General features: G+C 42.3%; 1 protein-coding gene across 1 annotated transcript in view; it reads left to right on the top strand.

The window, feature by feature from the left end:
• LOC122399583 (transcription factor SOX-2) overlaps positions 1 to 13,424 on the top strand; it is a 40,620-nt gene extending 27,196 nt beyond the window's left edge. Inside the window, exons 4-5 of the mRNA XM_043400368.1 lie at positions 1,950 to 2,104; positions 10,579 to 13,424. Coding sequence (XP_043256303.1) covers positions 1,950 to 2,104; positions 10,579 to 11,127 — 704 coding nt within the window. The 3' untranslated portion in view covers positions 11,128 to 13,424. The remainder of the gene's footprint in view (positions 1 to 1,949; positions 2,105 to 10,578) is intronic.
• Positions 13,425 to 24,769: the final 11,345 nt, after the last annotated feature.

Here is a 24,769-nt window from a genome sequence, read left to right as displayed (position 1 = left end):
GTGCGTCTGACTTTCTGACACGGTTCCCCAGCCGCCAATAATGGTCGCGAAACTCGTCGAACGTTCGAAAAAGTGAACTCCGTTTAACTGGAATCCAATCACTGTAGAATCACGATAAATTCGTCGGAATCAAGATACATATTCTGGCCGCGGCGTCGATTTCGCGCCAACTATTTGTTCCCGGGCGACGGGCAAAATGGAAATTTCGTGCATCGATTATTCGTTCGCCCTCCGGCCCCGGGGGCCATTCACGATCATAATTTCGCGGCGATTGTTCCGCCCTCCCGTTTTTCTTTGGCCCCGCCAACGGAGAAATTCAAAAATTACGTAATCCAGTACGAGGCGGGAAACAATGGAAACAATGAAGAGGACGGAACGTCAAACAAATCTGTGTAAACCCCGACGGGGAAAGGGGGGAGGGGGCGTGTGTGTTTGTACGAGGTCTCGATCCGTCGAACATCTGCTCTTCGTGAGTCAGGTTGTTTTTTACAGTCCTTAAGAATTGAAATGGCAAGTTTAGAAAAAGGAGTTTGTCTAAGGAGTCAGTCGCTTGGTTACGGAAAATTCAGTTTCTAATGGCTGTAATCAACCAGCAATTTGATTATAGAGCACGGTGAGATTAGGATTTTTATCCCAGAATAGATGGTCGATCGAGTACTTGCGAGAAAGGTACAAGTTTAGTGTATCCCTCTGTTGGCGCGTGGAGGAACTATCGCCGTAGATTTTCCATAACTCAAAATGGATTTGGCTTTTAGGGAACGTGTTATGGTGTTGGGGTAAAACGTTAATACCATTCGTTTACAACGCGTCCATATGGTGTTCTTTTTTTTAGTATCAATTCCATAGAGCTAAGACCACGGAACGCGCGGCGGTTACAAAATCGCGCAATTAATAATCGTACGCGCGTGAATTCTTCGTTGTCGGTCATAAATCTCGCCGCCAATCATCCCCGACCTTCTTCCAAGGACCGAACCAGCCATCGAGCGACGTTTCTTCGTCACCGCGGAGATTCACGACGCCTCGACAATGGGGCTTCGTTGCTATAGGCATTCTTTCGTCCGCGTTTCCGTCGTTCGACGACGATGATCGATAAGCCGGCGCTCTTGCAACGCGGCTCTCGATATTAATCTCGACGAAAATGCCCGCTTGTTCGGTTAATCATTCGCATTGTCGATCGTCGGGAGGTTGAAATCGAAAATGAAGGAACGATCGCCTCGGTCGATTGCGTTATTGTCGAGCGTGCGTTTAGGGAAAACGCACCGCGCTTCGAAACACGCCTGTCAATGTTACTGCCACTCTTGCGTCCTGTTTGCAAACGTTTCAAAGCCAAATCCCCATTAAAAGTTCGCCAGCGTGTACAATAAAACGTAGACCTGGTCTCGACCCTTAAATTCGTCGTTTCTTTACGATATCAAGTGTAGTCATTTTTTAAACCATCCATGTGATGTTTGAAAGCTGTAGGAATTTTTGTATCCAGGTGTTAGGACTTAAAATAGGGTTTAAAGCATTTAAAGCATTTAAAGGAAACATTTGATACAAATTTTGTGGCTTATTTTAGGATGGTATGAACCATAAGGAAACAGGGTTAATTATCGTTGTAAATACTATTTGTTTAGCTTTTTAACAGCATCTGAGTTCCTTTAAAATGTGCAGAGAATGTCTAACAATTGAGATTATCTGCAAGAAAAATTCAAACAATGCTGTAGGTATTAACTATCGAAGATTTGCAATTTCCTGAAAATGATCAAAATGGCTACTTATATTTGACTAATCGAATTTGTACAACGCCTCAATTAAGACTTCGAGGCAACAAAACTGGATGTCTTCAGAAGTTAGAAGCGTCCCCCTAAAGAATTCCAAATGGAAAATTGTAACTTTCGACGCTTCGGTTTGATAAATTTTATAGAGTGCTTAATTTTCAACTGATGTTTTTGAACGTTCTGTTGCAGGAATGGCTGGCAGTATGGGACAAGCAGGAATGGGCTCGTATTATGGTCCCGCCGCAGCTTACAGTTCTCTTTCTGCGGCCAGCATGGCGGCGGCGGCCGCGGCAGCCCAGCAGTCTGCAGCGGCGATGTCCGCGGGCCTCGCGGCACCTGCTCAGGTGAGTCGACGTTTCTCGTAAATAAATACTCGTTTCGCTTAACGAGAGCCATTCACGATGCTCGTGCTGGTTTCTCGTAACCCTTTCGCCCATAGCGTCCTCGGGCGACGTCGAAAACTAGGGGTACAACCTGCCGAATTTCTCCCTGTTTAACTAATTAATAGTTCCAGTAATTCATTTCGGTCCCAGTATTCGGTGAACATCGCTTGGATACTTTGCAATTTTATCTGTACTCCATTACTGGTGGGTTGTTGTTTAGGAGTAGGATGGAAGATGAATATTAATAAAATTTCACTCATCATAGTAAAAGAATGTATTTAATTAGAAAAACATGTGATATTAACATTCTTACGTACTAGTAACATTATATTAGGTATTAGTTCCATATAAGTCTCAACTTACTCCACACAGTCTTGCCAATCTGCATACTTTCTTAATACATAACCTCACTTGTTCGATAAAAAGAATCTCACAATAGGAATTATTCTAAAATCTCGAGGCTTATGAATTATGTTGAATTTTTTGAAGATACATTACTACATACCCTATACTTAATATACATAACCTCACTTGTTCGATAAAAACAATCTCACAATAGGAATTATTCTAGAGTCTCAAGGATGATCCTTAAGAGATTTATTTTAAGTACAATGTTGAAATATCTACAGAAAATTCAAACTTAATTTATATTACTCAAATACCTATAAAATGGGTGAACTGAAACAACCATATTCGTTGAACTTTTTGAATATACATTACTACATAACCTCACTCATATGATAAAAACAGTCTCACAATAGGAATTATTCTAAAGCCTCAAGAATCATCCTTAAGAGATTTATTTTAAGTACAATGTTGAAATATCTACAGAAAATTCGAACTTCATTTATATTACTCGAGTACCCATAAAATGACTAATATCGAAAGAACCAAATTCGTTGAATTTTTTGAATATACATAACCTCACTTATTCGATAAAAACAGTCTCACAATAGGAATTATTCTAGAGCCTCAAGGGATCATCCTCAACAGAGTTACGGTTTAAGTACAATGTTACTTTTATAATTTTTCATAACTTTTATAAGTTACTTCACTAAATTACTTTAAGTACTTTTGTTTCCCAATAAAAATTGGTGAAATCGAAGAGAAACCTGGGAATAGAATTGCAGGCGTATCGAAGCGATCGCTGGGCGCGATTTCCGCGTCTCGATCGCCGCCCGCGGCGCGAAGTGAAACGGAAGGTGACGGCGAGTTTCCGGAAGACACGCCGCGCTGGATCCCGAGTTTTCTTTCCCGGTCAGACGGCAACGACGCAGAACGATAAGAAGGGAACGGTTGTGGGGGAGGATTGCGACAAAGCGGACGGAGTTGCGCGGAATTTTAATTGCGCATTGTTTGGCGAGAGGTCCGTTTTAGTTTATCTCGCGGCCGGATTCGGGGCACGTTGCGTTTTCCTTCGCGAAACGGGGCACGCTCGTTTTGCACAATCGACGCTCGCGGTACCGTTACGAAAAACGAGGCGCTCTAACATCGACGACAGTCGACATTAAAGAAAAGAACTCTGGGTCTATGAATATTCAGAGTGCAACTTTGCAACCAGCATTTGATTTTCCCAAATTAGTCTACCGGTTCTTTGATAAAAAAATTTGGGGTACCAAAACGGTGCATATTTATTCTTAGAATTATTCCTAGCACGCTGAGTGTTATGGCAGATATTCGTATCCCTTGTTAGACATTCCCTTCGAGTCTCATCGATCAACAATGATCAACGCTTTGGAGATACAATGATTCGTTAAAACGCTTGCTATAAATGAACCATAGCTCTTGCAAACTTCTGAATACCATTAAGGATGCTGTAATATAACACAAAAAATGGGTGTTCGAATTTATTTGGCAAGTTATTTTGCTCGACCAATTTCTAATAATTGGTATATGTTATTTAAAGATTTCTTTGCTCCACTCATACTTGACTTTCATCCATTTTTGCTAGAACAATTTACAATATGTTTCCAAGCAACTTTAGTTTGATATTTGAAGCCTGACATTTTAATTAGCAAAATCGAACAGTTTCGAAAGGTGAAAGAGATTAAGAAGAGACGCACGTCAGGACGACAATGCACGATTCAATTGGAGAAAGGGGAGCATCGACGATCGCGATTTGTCAGACGCGAAAAATGCGTAAGACACACTCCGGGGGGACGAGCGTTATCGAGATGCCGGCGGAAAAGAGCCACCCACGCGGTTATTCCTTTCGTGTCCCTATTCAGCGGAATTTGACGTCGAGTCCCGATCGGGGAACCCCGAGATTTATCGCTGCATTCACGCGTCTCTTCGAAATCGCCCCGACGAAATTTTATTAATCTTTCTCAAAGTCCGTTCGTCTATTTTTCTTCCACTCGATGACACTCTAGAATATTTCACGATCTTCCAAGACTATAATTTGTCCAAATTCATTTCATCGAATCGCGAAAGTAGGGCACAGTGTAGAGGAATATAAGAACGATACGTTTCAACACTTTGACTGCCACGTCACCCATATGTGGGTCACTATGATACTAGAAAAATGAATTCTCAAGTTAAGACGTCGAGGGAAATAAATTTCGATGGAATTTGTGTATTTTAACAAGGTTATTTTAACCAAGAAAATAAGTACAACACATTTTAGGTTATGTAGCTTACAATGGTGTGAAATCAAAATTTTAATCTTGCAGGATATTAAAGAGTTTTCATCTGACAGTGAAGGTGTTAAAACAGAGGATCACGTATGAATTTAATATTTATATAGTTTTATATGCGTTTGAAAATTGTAGCAGAGGAGGGTGTTGGAGTAAAATGGGGGAGGATTGAGACTCGAATTCTATGACTATTTTAATATCAATGAGCTCAATTAACTAAATTATTCGATCAGAAAAATTCAATTTGATAGATCTACTCCACCCTTAACACGTTGACTGCCAGACCAAACTCCTCAAATTACAAGGGAAATTAAATTTTGTTTATAGACAACTGGAAACTAGCATACCCATCATTTCTTATTGAATTTATTTTCACCGTTAAAATTCAAGGGGCCCTACCTAGCTTTATTTTCTTTGACATTTAAGCTTGAGAATTAATTTTTTTAACTCCTTGGTGAAAAGTCGTGTCACCCATATTTAAACGAACAACGATTATTCCGATGATTTACCTGGATGACATAACATAGTCTTCTTCTCTGCATCAAAGATACCCCAACTTCTTACGTTTCCTAAAACCATTCCTCTCATAAACAGAGATCAACCTATATCTCTTCAGTTCCCAAAATCACCAAAAATCCATATTTAAGATACCAAGCGATTAAAGTAGAATCTGAAAACAATATCGTCGATCGAGATTCGATCCTCCGGCAGGGTCCCGGCTAGGCTAGATCGTCCGCAGGGTCCGGAATCCGGAATGAAAGCGAGGGAACGCGTCGGGGGTAAAATAGAGAGATAGATCGCTGATGAGAAGCAGCAGGAGCAGCGAGAGAGGATATATGAAGAGGAGAAAGAAGAGGACGATGCGGAGGACGAGCGTAGGTACGTTTCATTCGTTGTCGCAACAAAGGGGCCCCCGGGTGGCTTCGCAAACAGAAACCGGAGACCGTGGTCTGTGTATGAATTTCCGCAGCTGGGTACGGGAGACAAACAGATAGCTAGTTATTTCTGCATTCAACGGCTGAATGGCCGACGCGTCTGGAACGACGCACCGACGCGATACAGCACGACTATTATTGGCGAGCCGGCGAGCACGAGCGAAGAATTCCAACGCGGTGCTGTTATCGTCCCCTTGGAACGAAACGGCGTCGTCATCGCCGTCACCGGGGCTCGTCATTGCCCGATTCGGGAAGATCCACCGACCGGAGACGATCTATGGATTATTCTTGGATCGCTTCCTCCGATGGGGGGCACTACATACTGTCATCCAACGAGAGGAGTCTCAAAGAAAAAGATAAGAAAACGGGATAGGATTAGGAAAGATTAGGTCACCAACACTCTACGAAACGTCTCCAAGTCTCAGAACACGAGTTGCAATTAATATAAGGGATGGGGAATCTATCGATGATTTGCGAATGTTCGATGTTAATCCACATGCCAAATGAACTATGATATTCCTGTTGGAATCTCGTATTTACGATGACCGGGGTGAACAATCTCCATCCCGGTGTAAGGACATCCATTTGTCGCGAATTTATGAATATTCAAGGAAACGTCGACGTTGATCTCTTAAGTATGTTATTGAATTCCTATCGAGGCACGTTATCAGGACGTACGGAGTAATTTCCACCGACCGTTGAGTCCGAGTCCTGTATTTACGATGTTTTTTCAGAGAAACGCGTATAATTTATTGATAATTCTCCAACATTTAGCAAGTGGTGACGTTAATCTCCCACGTACGTTATTGGATACCCCGTCCAAGGTGTATTACTAGATTCTTGCAACGAATAACTTCGTCGACGTTCTGTTAAGTTCGGAATCCTCTATTTATGGCGTTCGGTTGAATAATTCCCTTTCCGCGAGCTTTCGAGGAAGCACGCGCCATTTATTGATAATTCATGAACAGTTAAGAAATGGTGGTTAATCTCTTGCGTTCGTTTTCGATCCACCTGTCGATGTACATTGCTAGAGTCCTTCAGGTGCACGAGACGTTTTAAAAATGGCCTCTCGAGTTTCAGCATTTACGGCGTTTTCAGGGATTTGTTACGAATTTATGGGACGTTCGACGCTAATTTCCTGTGAATCTTTCCGTCGAGATGGAGTCTTGTATTCATGGTGAACAATCGTACTATTTCTTTCTAATGTTCGCTAATTCTTGGAACATAAGACTAACCAAACTTCCTCGAAAAAGAAATGATTGATGATCGCTGGTGGTTTTAAGCCAGCTTTCGCTACTTAAATTTCTGAACGATTCTGGAATCTGTGGAGCAAACAGACGTTGAACAATGCTCTCTATTTCACTCGTTTCTACCATTTTTGTAATTCGATCGAGCCTGATAGAGACAAAATAGTGTCGAGCGTATAAAAAAGAAAAAAAAAAACGCCCCCAGTCGACTGCTCTGGGCGTTGCAGCGGTGGTCTAGGCCTTGTCAGGCAAGACTTAATTATCGTGCACCAGCACGGTGTCGCCGTTCAAGCGTACAATAACGTCGTACCGTTTCTCTTCTGTTTTCATTCACAAAAGCGCCTATTCTCCGCGCTGCCATGTGTCGTCGTGGACGGAGAGGGACGAGGACCAAAGCGGAAAGCCAGAACGACGGAGAGAGACGGGCAGAGAAAAACAGAATGCGGGAATGTCTTTTGCTAGGAGCGCACTTTATTTTCTAAATGGCTCCTCTCCGTTCCCCGGGCCAGAAAGGTTGGCTGGAGCGAGAAAGTCGGACCCCGGGGCCATTGTTGCAACGGCTCGTCAATATTTCACCCACATTGCCTCCTTATGGATTCGACTTGGAGTAATGTCGCCGTGAGAGGCCTTGGAGTCGATCGAAACGCGGATTTTGTTCTTCGAATTTATGTGCATTCTGCCCCCACGGTGCAGTTAAAACCAACTACCCCGGAGAGTAATCTCTCTCTCGTTTGGTACTTACAAAGTTTCCGCGGTAAACTTCGTGGTCATTGCGAAGTATGCAACGAATCGTTTCGGGAGATACTTTGGGGTCCATGTTATCGCATAACGTCAGTTCTCTTCGTTCTTAACTCGTCGATCATGGACCATCGATGTCTTAATAGTTCTAAAAAAGATGCCAGAAATGGTGAAACTCTTCGTGTTCTACAAACTCTATTTTTCAATTTAATTTCGATTCTTAATCGCGAACATGAGCCAGTGTAATTGATTCCAAGTAAATAGTTCTGTGATGTGACTGCTTTAATGGACTATTAACGAGTCAATCTTGTACTAAATTTCTCGAGTGGGCTTCCGTGTCACGGTTGAGTATCCCACAAAAGTGTGTACAATGGGATCTATATGTTGGGTGTCCCACTCGCTGTATGGACACACTGGATAATTTTAATAGAGATGGATTTTGCATTATAATGCAAAATGTCTCGGATAGCGATTCGGCGACTGAACGATCTATAACATTTCTATTGAAAGGGTAGCCCCCTAACGGAGGTTCAGAAACTCGTGGGCGATCAAGAAACGAGCTGGCAACGATACAGTGATTGGACGTCGAGTTTGAAACGAACTGGTCAGGTTTACGGAGTGAATGTCAAATAGAAAGGGAACGATAGCGATTTAGACTCTGAACGACCAACATATTACCGACACAAAGTAGGATTGCTCAGGCTTCCAAGATCTTTTTAATTATCTTCAAAACTACTGATTGTGAGTTCTCGATCACCCTGTTTTACACTTTATAGAGAGCTATCGCCTCATATAGTTTCATTAAAATCTAAAATACGTCGACACCGTTCCTTTGTCCGTAGCTCGAAGGAATATTTAATAAATCGGGACGATGAGAGAGCTGCCCCGAGCGATAACTCAAAAGATCGATGAATCAAATCGGCTAGTAGCACCTGCGATTCTATAAATAACACGAAACTCCGCGACCAATCTGCGGTGTGTTCCCAAGCGTCGAGGAATGCGAGAAACACTTAATTTCCGGATCCATCGTTGGCCAGTATGGCCACGTCGGGCGAAGGTCCGATTCGCGAGTCTCGCTGGAGGATTTTGAGGCGAGAGGAACCGAGCGGTAATCAATTGGACGTAGCCAGAAGGAGAGACGAGCGAGGCGGCTAAGACTGGATGTAAATCATCCGGACAAAGCCGCTTAACGATCCGACAAAGGGTCCCGCGCGGTCCTCGTCCACGAATTATAGAATCGGGAATACGCGCTCTCTTCTTCACGAACAACCCTTTCTTTCCTTTTTGAGTATTCGTCGCGGTTTCACGCGGCCGTAACCCCGGTCCTTTTCTGGCTCGTGGCGATTTTCGTTCGTGCACCGTTATGAAATTTATAGCCATTGGCAGCTTTGTCCTCCGGGATAGAACAAATCTCCCAAGTGGGCCCGGAGTCGTCGTCGTCGCGGATCCGGCGATTTCGCGATTTGCTGACCGGACCGAGTCGAATGCGTTCCCCTCGGTGGCGTTCCTTTGTGCCCGTAGTTCCGAATAGCTCCTATTTCGGAACCCTCTGCCGCGCCAGATCGTCCTTTTTGCCGTATGGATTTATTAAAATTGATTGGCGGCCGGTAAACGTGACAAGGGATCCATTAACTCGAGGTGGAACTAGAATTCAGGGAGGCAGAACCAAGGAGTGCGAATCAAGGCTTTATTTGTGGATTAATTTCGAACGAAATGTGTTACGCTCGCGGAAATTACCATATGAATAACGTGAAAGAAAATCAACAGAGGGGGTAGGTGAACAAATTTTTCGACGATATTAAAAAATTTCTAATCGTTCTGGAAAAATTATTTACTGTTAGGGGGGTCGTATACAATCATTTTTGGTGAATACACATACCTTCGAAATTGTAACCACTTTCGAGAAAAAAATTCGAGAAGGTGTGAATTTTTCGACGAAATTAAAATATTTCAAATCGTTCTAAAAAAATTATTTTTGGCTGTAGGGGTTAGTTACTATCATTTTTGGTCAATAGACATACCCCCGAAATCCTACGTAGTTTCGAGAAAAAAATTCGAGAAGGTGTGAGATTTTTCGACGAAATTAAAATATTTCAAATCGTTCTAAAAAAATTATTTCTGGTCATGGGGGTTAGTTGCAATCATTTTTGGTCAATAGACATACCCCTGAATTCCTACCCATTTTCTAGAAAAAAATTCGAGAAGGTGTGAAATTTTTCGACAAAATTAAGAAATTTCCAATCGTTCTGAAAAAATTATTATTACTTGCAGTGGTCGATTACAATCATTTTTGGTCAATAGACATACCCCTGAATTCCTACCCATTTTCCAGAAAAAAATTCGAGAAGGTGTGAAATTTTTCGACGAAATTAACAAATTTCGAATCGTTCTGAAAAAATTATTTCTAACTGCAGGGATCAATTGCAATCATTTTTGGTCAATAGACATACCCCCGAAATCCTACTCACTTCCTAGAAAAAAATTCGAGAAGGTGTGAAATTTTTCGACGAAATTAAAAAATTTCGAATCGTTCTGAAAAAATTATTTCCAATTGCAGGGGTCGATTACAATCATTTTTGGTCAATAGACATACCCCTGAATTCCTATCCATTTTCCAGAAAAAAATTCGAGAAGGTGTCTAAATTTTTCGAAGAAATTTACATATATCAAATCGTTCTAAAAAAATTATTTTTGTGTATGGGGGTTAGTTGCAATCATTTGTGGTCAATAGATATACCCCCGAAATCCTACTCAGTTTCGAGAAAAAAATTCATAAATAACTGAAATATATATTAATTATTATATAAAGGGGTTAATTGAGGTTCAGAGTGGCTATCGAGCAGATATTATAACTCGACCGTTTCTCTTGTATGTTCCAGGTGGTGAGCTCGATGGATGCGATGAAGTATTCCATGGAAGCGGACAAGTACCGTGCCGCGTACATGCCGCCCAGCACTCTGACGATGAGCATGTACTCCGACCCCAAGTACCTGGACTCCAGTCCTAAATCGTATCTGGACCGGAGCTACCTGGACTCGGCGAAGGCGTATTTCGAGCAGTCGAAGCTCTACATGGACCAGAAACAGACGATAGCCGACTACAATCGACCTAGCTACGAGCACAACAAGCTCTACGAGGAGTCCAGCCCCGGTAGCGTGGTGGGCGGAGGCGGTTCGACGAGGTCGCCGGCGGCAGAATCGCCCGACATGAGCAAACAGCACGAGAGGACCGAGCAAGGCTCGTCCAGCGCGAGTTCTACGTCTACTTCCTCGGCAGCGAGTCCCGGGGCGAGTCTACCGGCCTATTATCCGGGCCCAGTTCAAAGTAGCGGCCTGCTCGGACCTCAGATGAGCCAGTACAGCGGCTACCAGACGGCTCCCGCACCTGGAAACGAGTCCTTCCGACGACCGTTGACTGTCATCTTCTGACCCGACAGAACGTAGCTCTGATCCATCTTCGAGGAGCAGTTGCCCTAGGATCTGGTCCGAAAGCGTCGGCGTTCTGGAGGTGTTTGGGTGTGAAGCGTGTTGGCTGCCACATCGTTGAAGACCTAGAGGTTGTTCGATAAAGGAAACAGGGTTTTAAACGGCAAAGAACCGGAAGCTATCGGAGAGAAGATGATCGCGGGGTAGGAGGCTTCCTTGTTCTTGTTCTTGTTCTTGTTTGCGTTTACAACGAGGGAAGCTTTTTTGAAAGTCACGGAGCAGGACGAGGGAATCCTTGAGGAATCGGTGTTAGCAGTCTGTGCGTGTCTCGGAACGGTGTGAGATCTTCTCTAATGTGGTTAAATTGCTAAACAGTGGTGCGTACAGTGTCATCGGAGTAAAGCTGTAACTTGGGGATTTGAGTCGAAGTCTACACCGAATCGAGCCAACGATTTCTAAAAAAAACGACGTGACAGACTTAAACGAAAGCTCTCGTCGCGCGTTAAACCAAAGGATATCCCGAATCCTAACACCGGAAGGAATGAACACCTCGCGATTGGGCCACGGCGATGCGAAAACAGGGCCAGCAACGGTGCACATCGTTGAAAGTAACAACGAAATAAAAACTCTCCGTTCTAATCACCCCCCGGGCGTGGAGTCTGACGCAACGATTATTTATCAGACATAGGTTTCGTCGCTCGAGGACGAAATTCGAAAGAGAATTGTACATAGTCCCTGTGTAAATAGCGTAGCAAGGATTATTATCGCGCACGACGCTCGAAAAACGGTTTTCCTCCCTGACCCCCACGTCCCTTTGTATCCCCGTTCCCTCCAAGTTCGTTCTCGGGATCTCTCAGCGATCTTCCAGGTCACCCACGTCGTTCCAGATAACCTCCTCCTTCGATCGTACCCTTCGTCCGTAGTCTTAGGCCCCCCGTTCTTCCACCTAAACGACGCGATCGAGGCGATCGAACGCCTGCACGTCTTTTGAACCACCTAAACGACGCGAAAAATTACCATTTGGCGATGGATTTTGTGTTCATCGAGTCTTTTACATTAGGGATGTGTAGCTTGGAACTGTCTAGAAATGGGCTCTGTTCCAATTCGCCGATTTCTTAATTATCTGAGCCTGAATTTAGTGTTCCTATGATCAATTTCAGGTTGTCAATTATCTTTTGGGTCAATTTATTTTCTCTACTTTCTTTATCAACATCGATTCACCATGGATCTCGAAATTTTCCAGTCTTCTAAATTTCTTTACAGCCTTAGGTGTGGACCTTAATAACCTTACGACATATACGTGGATATTTCTTCACAATTCCATTGTACTCTACTGTACAATGTGCTCCATCGAAAATCAAATAAAAACAATTCCCATAAAATTGACATTTTCCTCCAGAATCTGATAATCGTTACAAGTATTTCTTTTTTTTGTTTAACGAGGTTTAGTTATAATTGAAATGACACAAGAGGGACTGTGGCCCCATGGCGCGATTTTTTAAGGATGACATCTTATTCGATCGCGTCGTTTAGGTGAATAAACGGATTCAAAAGTCTAACCTCGCGTTCGTGGCGTGTTTGGAACACGAAGTGGTGTTTCTCGCGACCCGGTACCGGAAAGGAGAACGCGTTTTCCGTAATCGTTGTACATAGATTCCCTGGACCCCCGGTTCCCCAGTTCGTCTTTTCCTAACTTTCTTGTTTTTTCGTGCCCTCCTGCCCTTAGATACGAACACGACGAAGCGTTTGTTCTTCGTTTTAACTCGAGTTAACGGAGTCCTCGTAGCTTATTTATTGCCCTCGAATCTTTTGTACGTTGGTCATCGAGCGAGTCCCGAAAGCGTGCAAAAGCAAAACCGGTGACGCTAGTAAAACTCGTCCATCGTCGGAAAACGCGTTTGTAAAATATCGTTTTTTCGCACTCCGACTCTTCGTTCTTTCGTTTTTTTTTGTTTGTTCCCCCGTGAACGAAAGTACTCGGTACTTCAGGCGGTTGATTTTCCTTGTTTTGTTTTTTTCCTTATTTTTTTTTTTTTGTACGTTCTCTGTTTGAACGATTCCACGTGAGAGAGATTTTATAGATGTTTCGCGAGAGTGAGAGTGAGAGATAGAGAGAGAGAGAGAAAGAGAGGAAACGTTGTGAGAATTTTAGGGAGCTTTTGCGAAACGTTCACACACCCCGCTGTACGACGTGTAACCTTTGTATTTGTATCGTTACGATAAATCTTAAACTGTACCGATTATTCGAGTATTACATTTAAAGCGGCAGAAGTAACCTATAAATATTGTACTGTAAGTGAGAAAGCAAAATAAACGTTAAGTATTATCCTTGGAAAGTGGCCCGAACACCGTGTAATCGTTCCCCCCGACCCCCCTGTCTCGTTTCCAGTTCGGTTTGTCGTGTCGAACCGTATAAATTCGATACATTCGAAACGACTTTCACTTCAGCCTGTCCCTATTCCCAGTTCTTTCGTTCCATCGCTCTTTTCATAGATGTTATAAACCTTTGACCTATTTTTTTTCACATTTTCTTGGCGTTTCTTTGTCGTTCCTCCTGATTGCTTCCCGTGAAAATCTTCCATACATATATTTACCCTCTCCAACTTTTACCATTTCTATCGAACCACCGTTTCCAAAGGTTTTGTAAACTTCTGTTGGAAAATAGTGGTTTTCTTTTATTTTAGAACACATTTACATATTCGACATTTTCTACAGTTTCGCCATTTTGTTCAGAGGTCTCCTAATCCTTTCGATGTATTTTATTTCTTCTTGAGTCATCCTTTATGAGTACAGTTTTGTTAAACCCGCTTTTAATTCAATTTTAATTACTCCTTTCGTAGATCTTTCTCTTTTCAACGTTTGTCTTTATTCTTGCGATCGTTTGCATAGGTTATGTAAATTTTTCAAATCACAATTCATTCTCTTCGATCACCTTTGCTAGGTTTTCCTAAACAAATTTTTATCAAACTTATTTTAAACTATATTTGCAAAATAATAAGTTCCACTCGAGGGTACAAGAGTATAGCTGTTTTCAAGTTTATTTTCAATTTTTACATTCCAAAATTTGCAGATAGGCAGTAGCTATCTAGCTACAAGGATCATTATACGGAGAAACTTTTATTTATAATTTTATATTTTTCCACATAAGTCGAGCAAAAATGTCCCCTTGTTGAGGTGGACAATGTGAAGTTTGAGAAGTGTCTTAAATCAAACATTTGCTTCGTTTCTTTCACACCCGAACCGCGAGATTTTCACACTCGAGAAGAGAGACGCGTTCGATCCAATAGATCCCCGAGGGGGGGCCATCCCGATTCACAGGCTCCGAACAATGCTTCTCGAGGTCCAGAACGTCGGGCACGAAATCCAAGATCGGTATTTCGAAAACAAGGAACCCCCGTCCGGGCGAGTTAACGGGGCACAATGTCCATCGAAATCTGACACGCTGGTCGAAAGGAAAAAAAAACATAGGTTTCTCGAACCCGTGGATCATTGTCGAAATTCGAAAAGCGACAGCTGCGATCACAGTAGCCATTCATTCGTCTCCACCTCTGCGACGACCTCCGTGGAAACAGTCTTTTCGAGGGAAGTTCTAAAAATCACCCTTGTGAAATACGTAATTATAGTTGGTAATTGTCCATCTGATATCAACGATCCGTTTTTGTCTCAAATTTAAGACTCTTAACGCGAAACGATCATCTCTTCTACTCATCGACACATTGTTACGAGCTTCTATCGATCTACTCCGTAATCCTTTCGTTCGATTCTACACGGAATAAACTCCTTTTTAATTTTACAATAAATGATGACATATAATGTACAACGATTTTAATCTCTAATGAGATGCAACGTGGTCGAACGACGGATCTCGATGCGTACAATAACACCGGAGTCTACAACGATAATAATGCAGTTCGAACGATAAGAGAATTACATGCAAGACTGGAAGCAATGAATCATTGAAATGGTCGTTAACATCAGATGAGGAGACACTCCATCAATTGGCGTCAACGGATCTCATCAATCCCCCCCTCCTTCTATCCGTACATGCATATCCACTTATCAGAAACGATACTCGAACAGGACTCGATCGCAATTGTATGACACGAGCTATCGTAATAGATAAACAAACGGGGATAATCAAATCTTCGACCACGTGCAATTGAAACGGGACCAAAGTACCATACGTCCACGGGAAACTTATAATAATTGGTGTCAGAGTCAAACTGGTGGCCGAAAAATTGAGGGAGCAACGAGTTACAATTGCAATCTCTATTCGATCAACGAAGCTTGACGCGTTAATCCGATAGAGGGCTACGACGCTCTTGACTCTCTCGCAAGTGCTCGACTGGCCATCCACTTTCGTGGAGTCTGAGACAGGCTAGGTGATACCTAGTAAAGGAATCGTCCATTTCACAATAAAACTACTTGTCATAGGTTGTATTAAATAGCATAGGTTTGATAAATTCTTTGAAATTAAATGGTACGTCAAGGGGTTAAAAGGGTTTTTATGTAGAAGTCTTAAATTTTAAATAGTGTGTCTAGTGAATCTTATTGTGGGAGAATAGATATTAATTTGAGGTTGAGTAAACATCGATGTTGGGTTGTTCCGTTCGCCAATAAAACTACTCGTCATAGGTTGTATTAAATAGCATAGGTTTGATAAATTCTTTAAAATTAAATGGTACTTCAAGGGGTTAAAAGGGTTTTTTATGTAGAAGTCTTAAATGTAAATGTGTCTAGTGAATCTTATTGTGGGAGAATAGATATTAATTTGAGTAAACAACGATGTTGGGTTGTTCCGTTCGCCAATAAAACTACTCGTCATAGGTTGTATTAAATAGCATAGGTTTGATAAATTCTTTGAAATTAAATGGTACGTCAAGGGGTTAAAAGGGTTTTTTATGTAGAAGTCTTAAATGTAAATGTGTCTAGTGAATCTTATTGTGGGAGAATAGATATTAATTTGAGTAAACAACGATGTTGGTTTGTTCCGTTGGCGTTGGGTTGCTAAAAAGAGCAAGGTGCACGGTAGCGGGGGCCAGTGATAACGAGGCAGCGTCGACGAGAACGGTGATTACCGACTTACGCACGCCTCTTGCCACGACAAACTGACAATTTTCACCGTCATTATCCTCTCGAGTGCCGGCGCCATTGTTTCTGATCTCCGGAGAGCCATTATGCTGTCGGTGCTCCGAGACAGCACGCGTACGCGTTTACACGCGAAGGGACACGCTCCCCCGTGGCAGTCCCGAAGGAGGAAGGACGGCCGGAAGGTGGTGGCTACCTTCTCATTAAATCCATTATACCGAGTGAGCAGCGATGAACTCGACCCGAACGCACGTCAGCCGGGGGCCTCTTCTCCTACGCCGGTTAGACAGATCGTTTAGGTGGAATCTAAATCATCCCAGCCGCCCGGGGGCCCTTCCTTCTCTATCCTACGGCCACCGTCGAGCCTTCCAGCGGACGTTCAACCGCGCTGCACCGTTTCTTGGCCAACCTCTTACGACTTCATTAGTACCTGCTGACTTTGGAATGCTCCGCTTAGAAGAAGGTGTTAGGCTCCCTCGAAACCCCCGTTTGGATCTCATTTTTTCTGGGTTTCCCGATTGACGGCGAGCTCATAGGGATTTGATCGAGGGGACTCTGGGGAGCTTTGGTCGTCGATGGAGTTTTAAGTGGATCGTGTGAACCTCGAGAGAGATTCGTAAGGTTTCGTGTTCAGGGGTGAGGATCTTTATTTCTTTGAATTAGACGAAAGTGTGAGACGCCTGGTACACGGTTTGAATCGAACGACTCCGTCAGGTTATCGAAACGAGTTACAGCATTCGATAAGAGACGTCCGTGCTAAAGGTCCTTGGGAAGCGAAAAAGGTAGCAACAAAGTGGACGTAGCCCGACAACGTCATCGTCCACGTGGAACAGGTTCCACGTCGAGTCTAACGCCATTCACTTCCCTCCCCCGTTTCGAATCGCTATAAATCGACGGCGATTGTCTACGATTCGGCTACCGGTGCTCGACGATAACGACGAATAATTTAATTAGTAATTATACGTTCCGTCAGTTCCATGAGCTCGGGATCAAAATCGACCGACAGCAGCCAACCTCGACCGGGTCCTCCCACTTTTGTCTCTCTCTCTTTCCTATTCGAGGCACAGAAAGACGCTACGGACGGTTTTCTCATTAAATTCATTATAGAACGACGAGCAACGAGGAGAGCTGAAACGAGTGCCTTTCGCCGGTTACCTTAAATCACTTAACCGGAATGTAAATCAGTCGCAGCTCTCGTCCACCACCTAGCAGCTTCTCATTAACGTGGTTCCGCCATCGGGATCTCCAAGCCTGCTTTTCCGCGTCTCCGTTTCGTCGTGGCAACCGCGTCGACGGATCCTCCGCTTCCGGTCGACGATTTTTCCCCCGATCTAGCGCGCCCACGCGACTCCGAACTCTCGCTGACGGATTAATTACTCTCGAGATCGCGTAATTTAAATACCACGCACCGACGAGCGCCCCTTTGTCCTCGAGGGCTATCAGCAAGATGGAAAATTATAATCGTAATCGCGTTAGGCGGTTACAGCGGTTCCATGCGCGGGGAAAATCGCTAAAAAATCTTTGCCGCGAAGTGGAGCAACGGTTAATAGTCTTCTCATTAGAGGGAACTACGGAAATTACATGTTTTCTCTTAATTCATGAGGATTGCAATTAGATTTCGAGAAAGGGTATCATCCTAATATTTGGAACTCGAAGAATGCAAAGCGAAAGTTTGGTTATAAATTGTGAAATTTTTAAAATTCAAGCTCCATAATATTTGAGAGATTTGAAACTTAAAAGCACTTTCAGAGCATTTAGGCAGAAATCTGACATTTTAAAGATTTAAAGATTTATTGGCAAAATGGTTCGCGTTTCCTTCTGGCGTAGCCTGCGCCAGGGAGCCAACAAAGCGACGCTGGTGCAACCCTTTTTTCTCGCGTAATTTCTTGATTGGCGCTTCGCGGCAGTTCGAACGCGTCGTTTTACACGAACGATCTCGATACGAGAACGGTATAATTAATCGTTGACCATTGTTCGCGGAGGCTGGCGGGAAGGCTGCACTCGAGAATCGACTCGACCGGCTCTCTTCCTTCTACCGTTATTTTTTCTGGCTCCTTTCAGCGTGCCAGGGGTGCCACCGGAAGAAATTACATCCGCGATATAGCGCGTTAGAGCGTACGGGCGAACACCGTACCCTAGGTCGGGCTTCTCACCCCTTTTCCATAACAAGATTTCCCATTTTGTTAAACATTAATTTAAATTAATACTTGTAACTTAAAACTTGCTGAATTCTAGCACGTTAGTATACAAAAGCCTCAATTATAGCAACAGACTTATTTATTTGGTGAAAGAAAATAATCTCCAAAGCGAAAAACACGAAGCAAAGGGGGTGGAATCGTTTGACACAGCAGGGAACATTTCGTCACTCATTCTAATATCAATATTCTAGTACCCATAGAAAATAGTCTTTTAATGGAAATGTTCCAAGATTTGGGACAAAATTTGCCACTTTAACTTCGAAATTACAATCTCTGCTATTTCTTAGCACTGGAATTTTTATAAAACTATTTCCTCGTCACTTGTTCGTTTGTTTGTTTCATCGTTGTAACGTCGAGGTCAGTGACAACTTAACTCTCTCTCTCAGAAGGGATCAGACGGTCAATAATGCTATTTCTTAGCACTGGAATTTTCAGATAACTAACGTCATCGTTTAGTTTGCTCGTCAGTTCGTTTATTCGTTTCATCATTGTAATCTCGAACTGTCTGACAACGTAACTCTCTCAGAAATAGACTTGCTTATATTAGAAGAAAAAATAATCTCCAGAGCAAGGGGGTTGAGAATCGTTTGACACAGCAGGGAACATTTCGTCACTCATTCTAATATCAATATTTTAGTACCCATAGAAAATAGTCTTTTAATGGAAATCTTCCAAGATTTGGGACAAAATTTGCCACTTTAACTTCGAAATTACAATCTCTGCTATTTCTTAGCACTGGAATTTTTATAAAACTATTTCCTCGTCACTTGTTCGTTTGTTTGTTTCATCGTTGTAACGTCGAGGTCTGTGACAACTTAACTCTCTCTCAGAAGGGATCAGACGGTCAATAATGCTATTTCTTAGCACTGGAATTTTCAGATAACTAACGTCATCGTTTAGTTTGCTCGTCAGTTCGTTTATTCGTTTCATCATTGTAATCTCGAACTGTCTGACAACGTAACTCTCTCAGAAATAGACTTGCTTATATTAGAAGAAAAATTAATCTCCAGAGCAAGGGGGTTGAGAATCGTTTGACACAGCAGGGAACATTTCGTCACTCATTCTAATATCAATATTTTAGTACCCATAGAAAATAGTCTTTTAATGGAAATCTTCCAAGATTTGGGACAAAATTTGCCACTTTAACTTCGAAATTACAATCTCTGCTATTTCTTAGCACTGGAATTTTTATAAAACTATTTCCTCGTCACTTGTTCGTTTGTTTGTTTCATCGTTGTAACGTCGAGGTCTGTGACAACTTAACTCTCTCTCAGAAGGGATCAGACGGTCAATAATGCTATTTCTTAGCACTGGAATTTTCAGATAACTAACGTCATCGTTTAGTTTGCTCGTCAGTTCGTTTATTCGTTTCATCATTGTAATCTCGAACTGTCTGACAACGTAACTCTCTCAGAAATAGACTTGCTTATATTAGAAGAAAAATTAATCTCCAGAGCAAGGGGGTTGAGAATCGTTTGACACAGCAGGGAACATTTCGTCACTCATTCTAATATCAATATTTTAGTACCCATAGAAAATAGTCTTTTAATGGAAATCTTCCAAGATTTGGGACAAAATTTGCCACTTTAACTTCGAAATTACAATCTCTGCTATTTCTTAGCACTGGAATTTTTATAAAACTATTTCCTCGTCACTTGTTCGTTTGTTTGTTTCATCGTTGTAACGTCGAGGTCTGTGACAACTTAACTCTCTCTCAGAAGGGATCAGACGGTCAATAATGCTATTTCTTAGCACTGGAATTTTCAGATAACTAACGTCATCGTTTAGTTTGCTCGTCAGTTCGTTTATTCGTTTCATCATTGTAATCTCGAACTGTCTGACAACGTAACTCTCTCAGAAATAGACTTGCTTATATTAGAAGAAAAATTAATCTCCAGAGCAAGGGGGTTGAGAATCGTTTGACACAGCAGGGAACATTTCGTCACTCATTCTAATATCAATATTTTAGTACCCATAGAAAATAGTCTTTTAATGGAAATCTTCCAAGATTTGAGACAAAATTTGACACTTTAACTTCGAAATTACAATCTCTGCTATTTCTTAGCACTGGAATTTTTATAAAACTATTTCCTCGTCACTTGTTCGTTTGTTTGTTTCATCGTTGTAACGTCGAGGTCTGTGACAACTTAACTCTCTCTCAGAAGGGATCAGACGGTCAATAATGCTATTTCTTAGCACTGGAATTTTCAGATAACTAACGTCATCGTTTAGTTTGCTCGTCAGTTCGTTTATTCGTTTCATCATTGTAATCTCGAACTGTCTGACAACGTAACTCTCTCAGAAATAGACTTGCTTATATTAGAAGAAAAATTAATCTCCAGAGCAAGGGGGTTGAGAATCGTTTGACACAGCAGGGAACATTTCGTCACTCATTCTAATATCAATATTTTAGTACCCATAGAAAATAGTCTTTTAATGGAAATCTTCCAAGATTTGAGACAAAATTTGACACTTTAACTTCGAAATTACAATCTCTGCTATTTCTTAGCGCTGGAATTTTTCACTTGTTCGTTTGTTTGTATCATCGTTGTAATTTCGAGGTCTGTGACAACTTAACTCTCTCTCAGAAGGGCCCCAGACGGTCAATAATGCCGTAATAATACCCTAGGCGTGCTTAACGAATTATCGCCTAATCTCGGCGAAAGCGTAGCGGCCGACTGGTTGTTTGCGGTGTAATTATATCGAGCAGGTGGACGTCAGAGCTGGCAATCCGTTCCAGGGGGGTTGTTTATGCGAGTCAATTGTCGCTGGCGGCGGCAACGCGGCCGCGGGCTCATCGATGCGCAAACATTTGCCATAACTGCGCTTCGCCGCCCTTAATCGACAGTAATAGTAACCCAGGGAATTGGTCGCTCGACATCGAGTCGGGGATGCTTCCATATCGATCGTTTTCACCACCGAATCGATCTCAACACGATACACTCGAGGGACAATTAATCTTTCTCGCGGTTGCAAAAAGCTTGTCTTAAAAGTTCACTTTTCTCAGTTTCAATTTATCGTAGACACTCTGAATTCATTTTTTCTATAGTTGGAGTGTTTGTAATTGGGGTAAAGGATACACAGCTTCTCGTATCGATCGTTTTCGTTTGCAATATTTGTTAGTGAAACCTATTTTTCCTCAATGTTCACCTTTGATATCACAAAAGCAGTGCAATCGAAGTCTGTAATAACAAACAGGTGTATCTACATCAATTCAATAATAATCTTATTCTAAACTCGATAATTACACAAAAATAAGTAGTGCAATCGAAGTCTGTAATAACAAACAGGTGTATCTACATCAATTCAATAATAATCTTATTCTAAACTCGATAATTACACAAAAATAAGTAGTGCAATCGAAGTCTGTAATAACAAACAGGTGTATCTACATCAATTCAATAATAATCTTATTCTAAACTCGATAATTACACAAAAATAAGTGAATGCATATTACTCGTTTGTTCCCCAATATTTCGTCCATTACCAAAAATACTTAGTTCGTGAAATACTTGTTCCCATACAACGTAATTGCGGTATCTGAATGCTAGGGAACTGCAAGAGAGAAATACATACGACACAGGTGAGGAACCGTCAAAGATGGTTACAGTCGAGAGAAGCTGAGCAAGACTCGCGAATATTTGATGAGCGTAGAACAACGCGTAACATCTTGTTACGAGTAACCAAACGTATCAACGTAATTCGTATTTAACATCGTTACATAAGCGTGGAGCCGTCGAACATCCTGTTCGCGCGACTAATTCCGGGTGTTCTGTGCACTCGACGGTAGTTAATGGAGGCCGAGGAACGTAATGAAATATCGAGATGGAAAGTGGAAAGTTTTTTATCTTTCGGGTGCATTTGCATAAGCCTACATTCTTATCTGCGCGCAGTGGACGAGTGTGTTGAACTCGCGATTTATGGCGGCGATCCACGACACGTGCGTGACAATTCGAATTAAACGGAGACCGTGAACCGAGTTGGGGTGGAAAAATGTCAGTGACCGCGAATTACAAAACGTGCACCTGATCCTTTGGGGCAAAAATCTCTCTTTCTCGTCAATTCTGCTGCTTCGTACAGTGGCAGATACAGGATGGGGTGGTTGTTATTCACGGGGGTTGAAAATGTTAGCAGAAAAATTACTTGGCTTCAAGAGGGAAAGGCAACTATTTTCTATTTCACTTTCGAGGCTATTTGAGGTGTAACTTTGTTTTTAAATCTATAGTTTTGTTGGGGGATTCTTATTCCACGAAAGGGAAGATCAAACTTGTAAGATTTATATTAATTTCGAATCGTGATTTCAAGATTAATTTAATTATCAGGCGTCGAATGCAATTCGTAAGATAGAAGTTTGGCGCTGTTCCATTTCGCGTTGCTTTTGCAACGAAACAGGTAGCGAATTTCTTCGAATTTCGCCGGATAAAACGGAGGAGCTTTGTTGGCGGGGGATTCCAGGCCATCGAGAAGCCGGCACGCCGGTTTCGGTGTATGTAAATTAGCCTGCTGGACTATTCACACCAGTACACCTGGTCGTGGCCTCCCGCTGCACGGATGCTCATACGTGGATGAGATCCACCGCGACCAGGAGCTGAGTCTCCCATTTTCTCGATCCTCCACATCCTTCGATATCATTTTCCATGTCGTTTAAAATCAACCTCGATTATGGAAACAACGTTTTATTGCAAAACTCTGCTTTTCGTGATACAGTAGGTTTTGTAATTTTTGTCTAACACTTGGTACCAATTCCAAGTCTCCTCCAAAGCATCATAAGACGAAGAATAGACTCCAGCTTTCGTCAGTTTTTCTTTGAATAAGTTTTAAAGGTTTTGTTCTTTAACATGTCGAAATATTTTATTATTTTGAACGTCCAAACTAAAATCTCATTTTCTGACTGTGCAAGGTATACTTAAAATCTCTTAAATCTCTTAATATCAGATGTGGGGTTCTCATAAAATTTCTAGCAAATTTTATCATTTATAATTTGAATCATTTCCACCATGGTTTTCGTTTCTTTGGCTCAATTAGTCCGTCCATTGGTTACTTAGTCATTGCATATAAAATGGCAAATATTGAATTCCTACAATTTTCTTAAAATGAATCTTTGTCAATCGAAATCGTCCACGCCTTAACCTCCCCGATAGAAAGGGTCGATCGTAAATCCGGCGAAAGAATTTTTTTCGAGGCATTAATTTCCATCTAAATGGACGTCGAATTAAGATACGGAGAACGCGGGGGGGGGGGCCGAAAGTACGAAGGTAAATTGGTGAATAGGGGTTCGAAGAGGTCTCCGTCGGTGGAATGTAGCTGCACAATGCAGCAGGTTCTCCGGTGACACACAAACCTTGAATCTATATTAATGTAACGCGTGGACCCGCCTAGCCCAGCGATAGATTCGATACGATACAATCGATAGAATTAATTCTCGCAACTGGCGAACGGTATTTAGTATTTACCGATAACAGGCGAAGCATGGCTGCGCCGCGATTAACCGTTCAGGATTATTTGTAATTTCACATCAGGATTGCAGGAATCGTGGAAAACGTACGCGTCGTAAATGTATTGGAAAATTCCCGTATTATTTGTCGTTGTTTGATCGGATTCGAACAACGAATTAATTGAATTATTTTATTCGCGCTCTGAACGCCCTGAAAAATATTGATTAATAACGAAAAACAATTTCGTGCCGATCGTTGTGAATTTTTAATATCGAACAAACGATCCCCGGTCGCGAGATAAATTCACCGTGAAATAGTCGAGATATGTACGCTTTATTCTTTCCGACGAACCCCGGTGAATTTGATAAACCGCAGCCTTTGCCGGCGTTTTATCGAATATTTTATCCACAAAAGGTGCGAACAATAACAACCTCTTGTTAGGTAGGCGGTACGTGTTCGTTCTCTCTCCGCTGAATTTTTTAAACTGTCCAGTCGATTATTGATCGCCGTTCTGTCGCATTAAACGATCGATTGCCGAGTCGATTACCGGGCAGCATCGACATCGCGACGCGGTGACTCATCCTCGAAGGATCGTTGTCGGGGGATGAAGGATTGAAAAAGAGGGATCGATGCCTCGCACGTGACCGTACAAACGAACTGGCTTAGTTTAATAGAATAGAACCATAGTCCACTTAGAATTCGCGAACCTCCGAAACTTTTAATCGACAATCTACGAAACGACGATTGCAAAGTAACGCGAAATTAATTCTTTATCAGATATTTACGATCGACGACACCGTGAATCCTTGCATAGTGTCCAACGAGTTATTATAGTTCCATGACATTAACAATTCTATGTGGTGTCGCCTTCCATGATCGCCACCAGAGGGGTCGTGCTCTCACGAGCGCTCGACCGACCCCTCA

Source organism: Colletes gigas, unplaced genomic scaffold (genome assembly GCF_013123115.1).
Source record: "Colletes gigas isolate AHSC1104 unplaced genomic scaffold, ASM1312311v1 Colletes_gigas_Sc00014, whole genome shotgun sequence".
Taxonomy (NCBI): Eukaryota; Metazoa; Arthropoda; class Insecta; order Hymenoptera; family Colletidae; genus Colletes; species Colletes gigas.
This window is presented reverse-complemented; position numbering and strand designations above follow the sequence as displayed.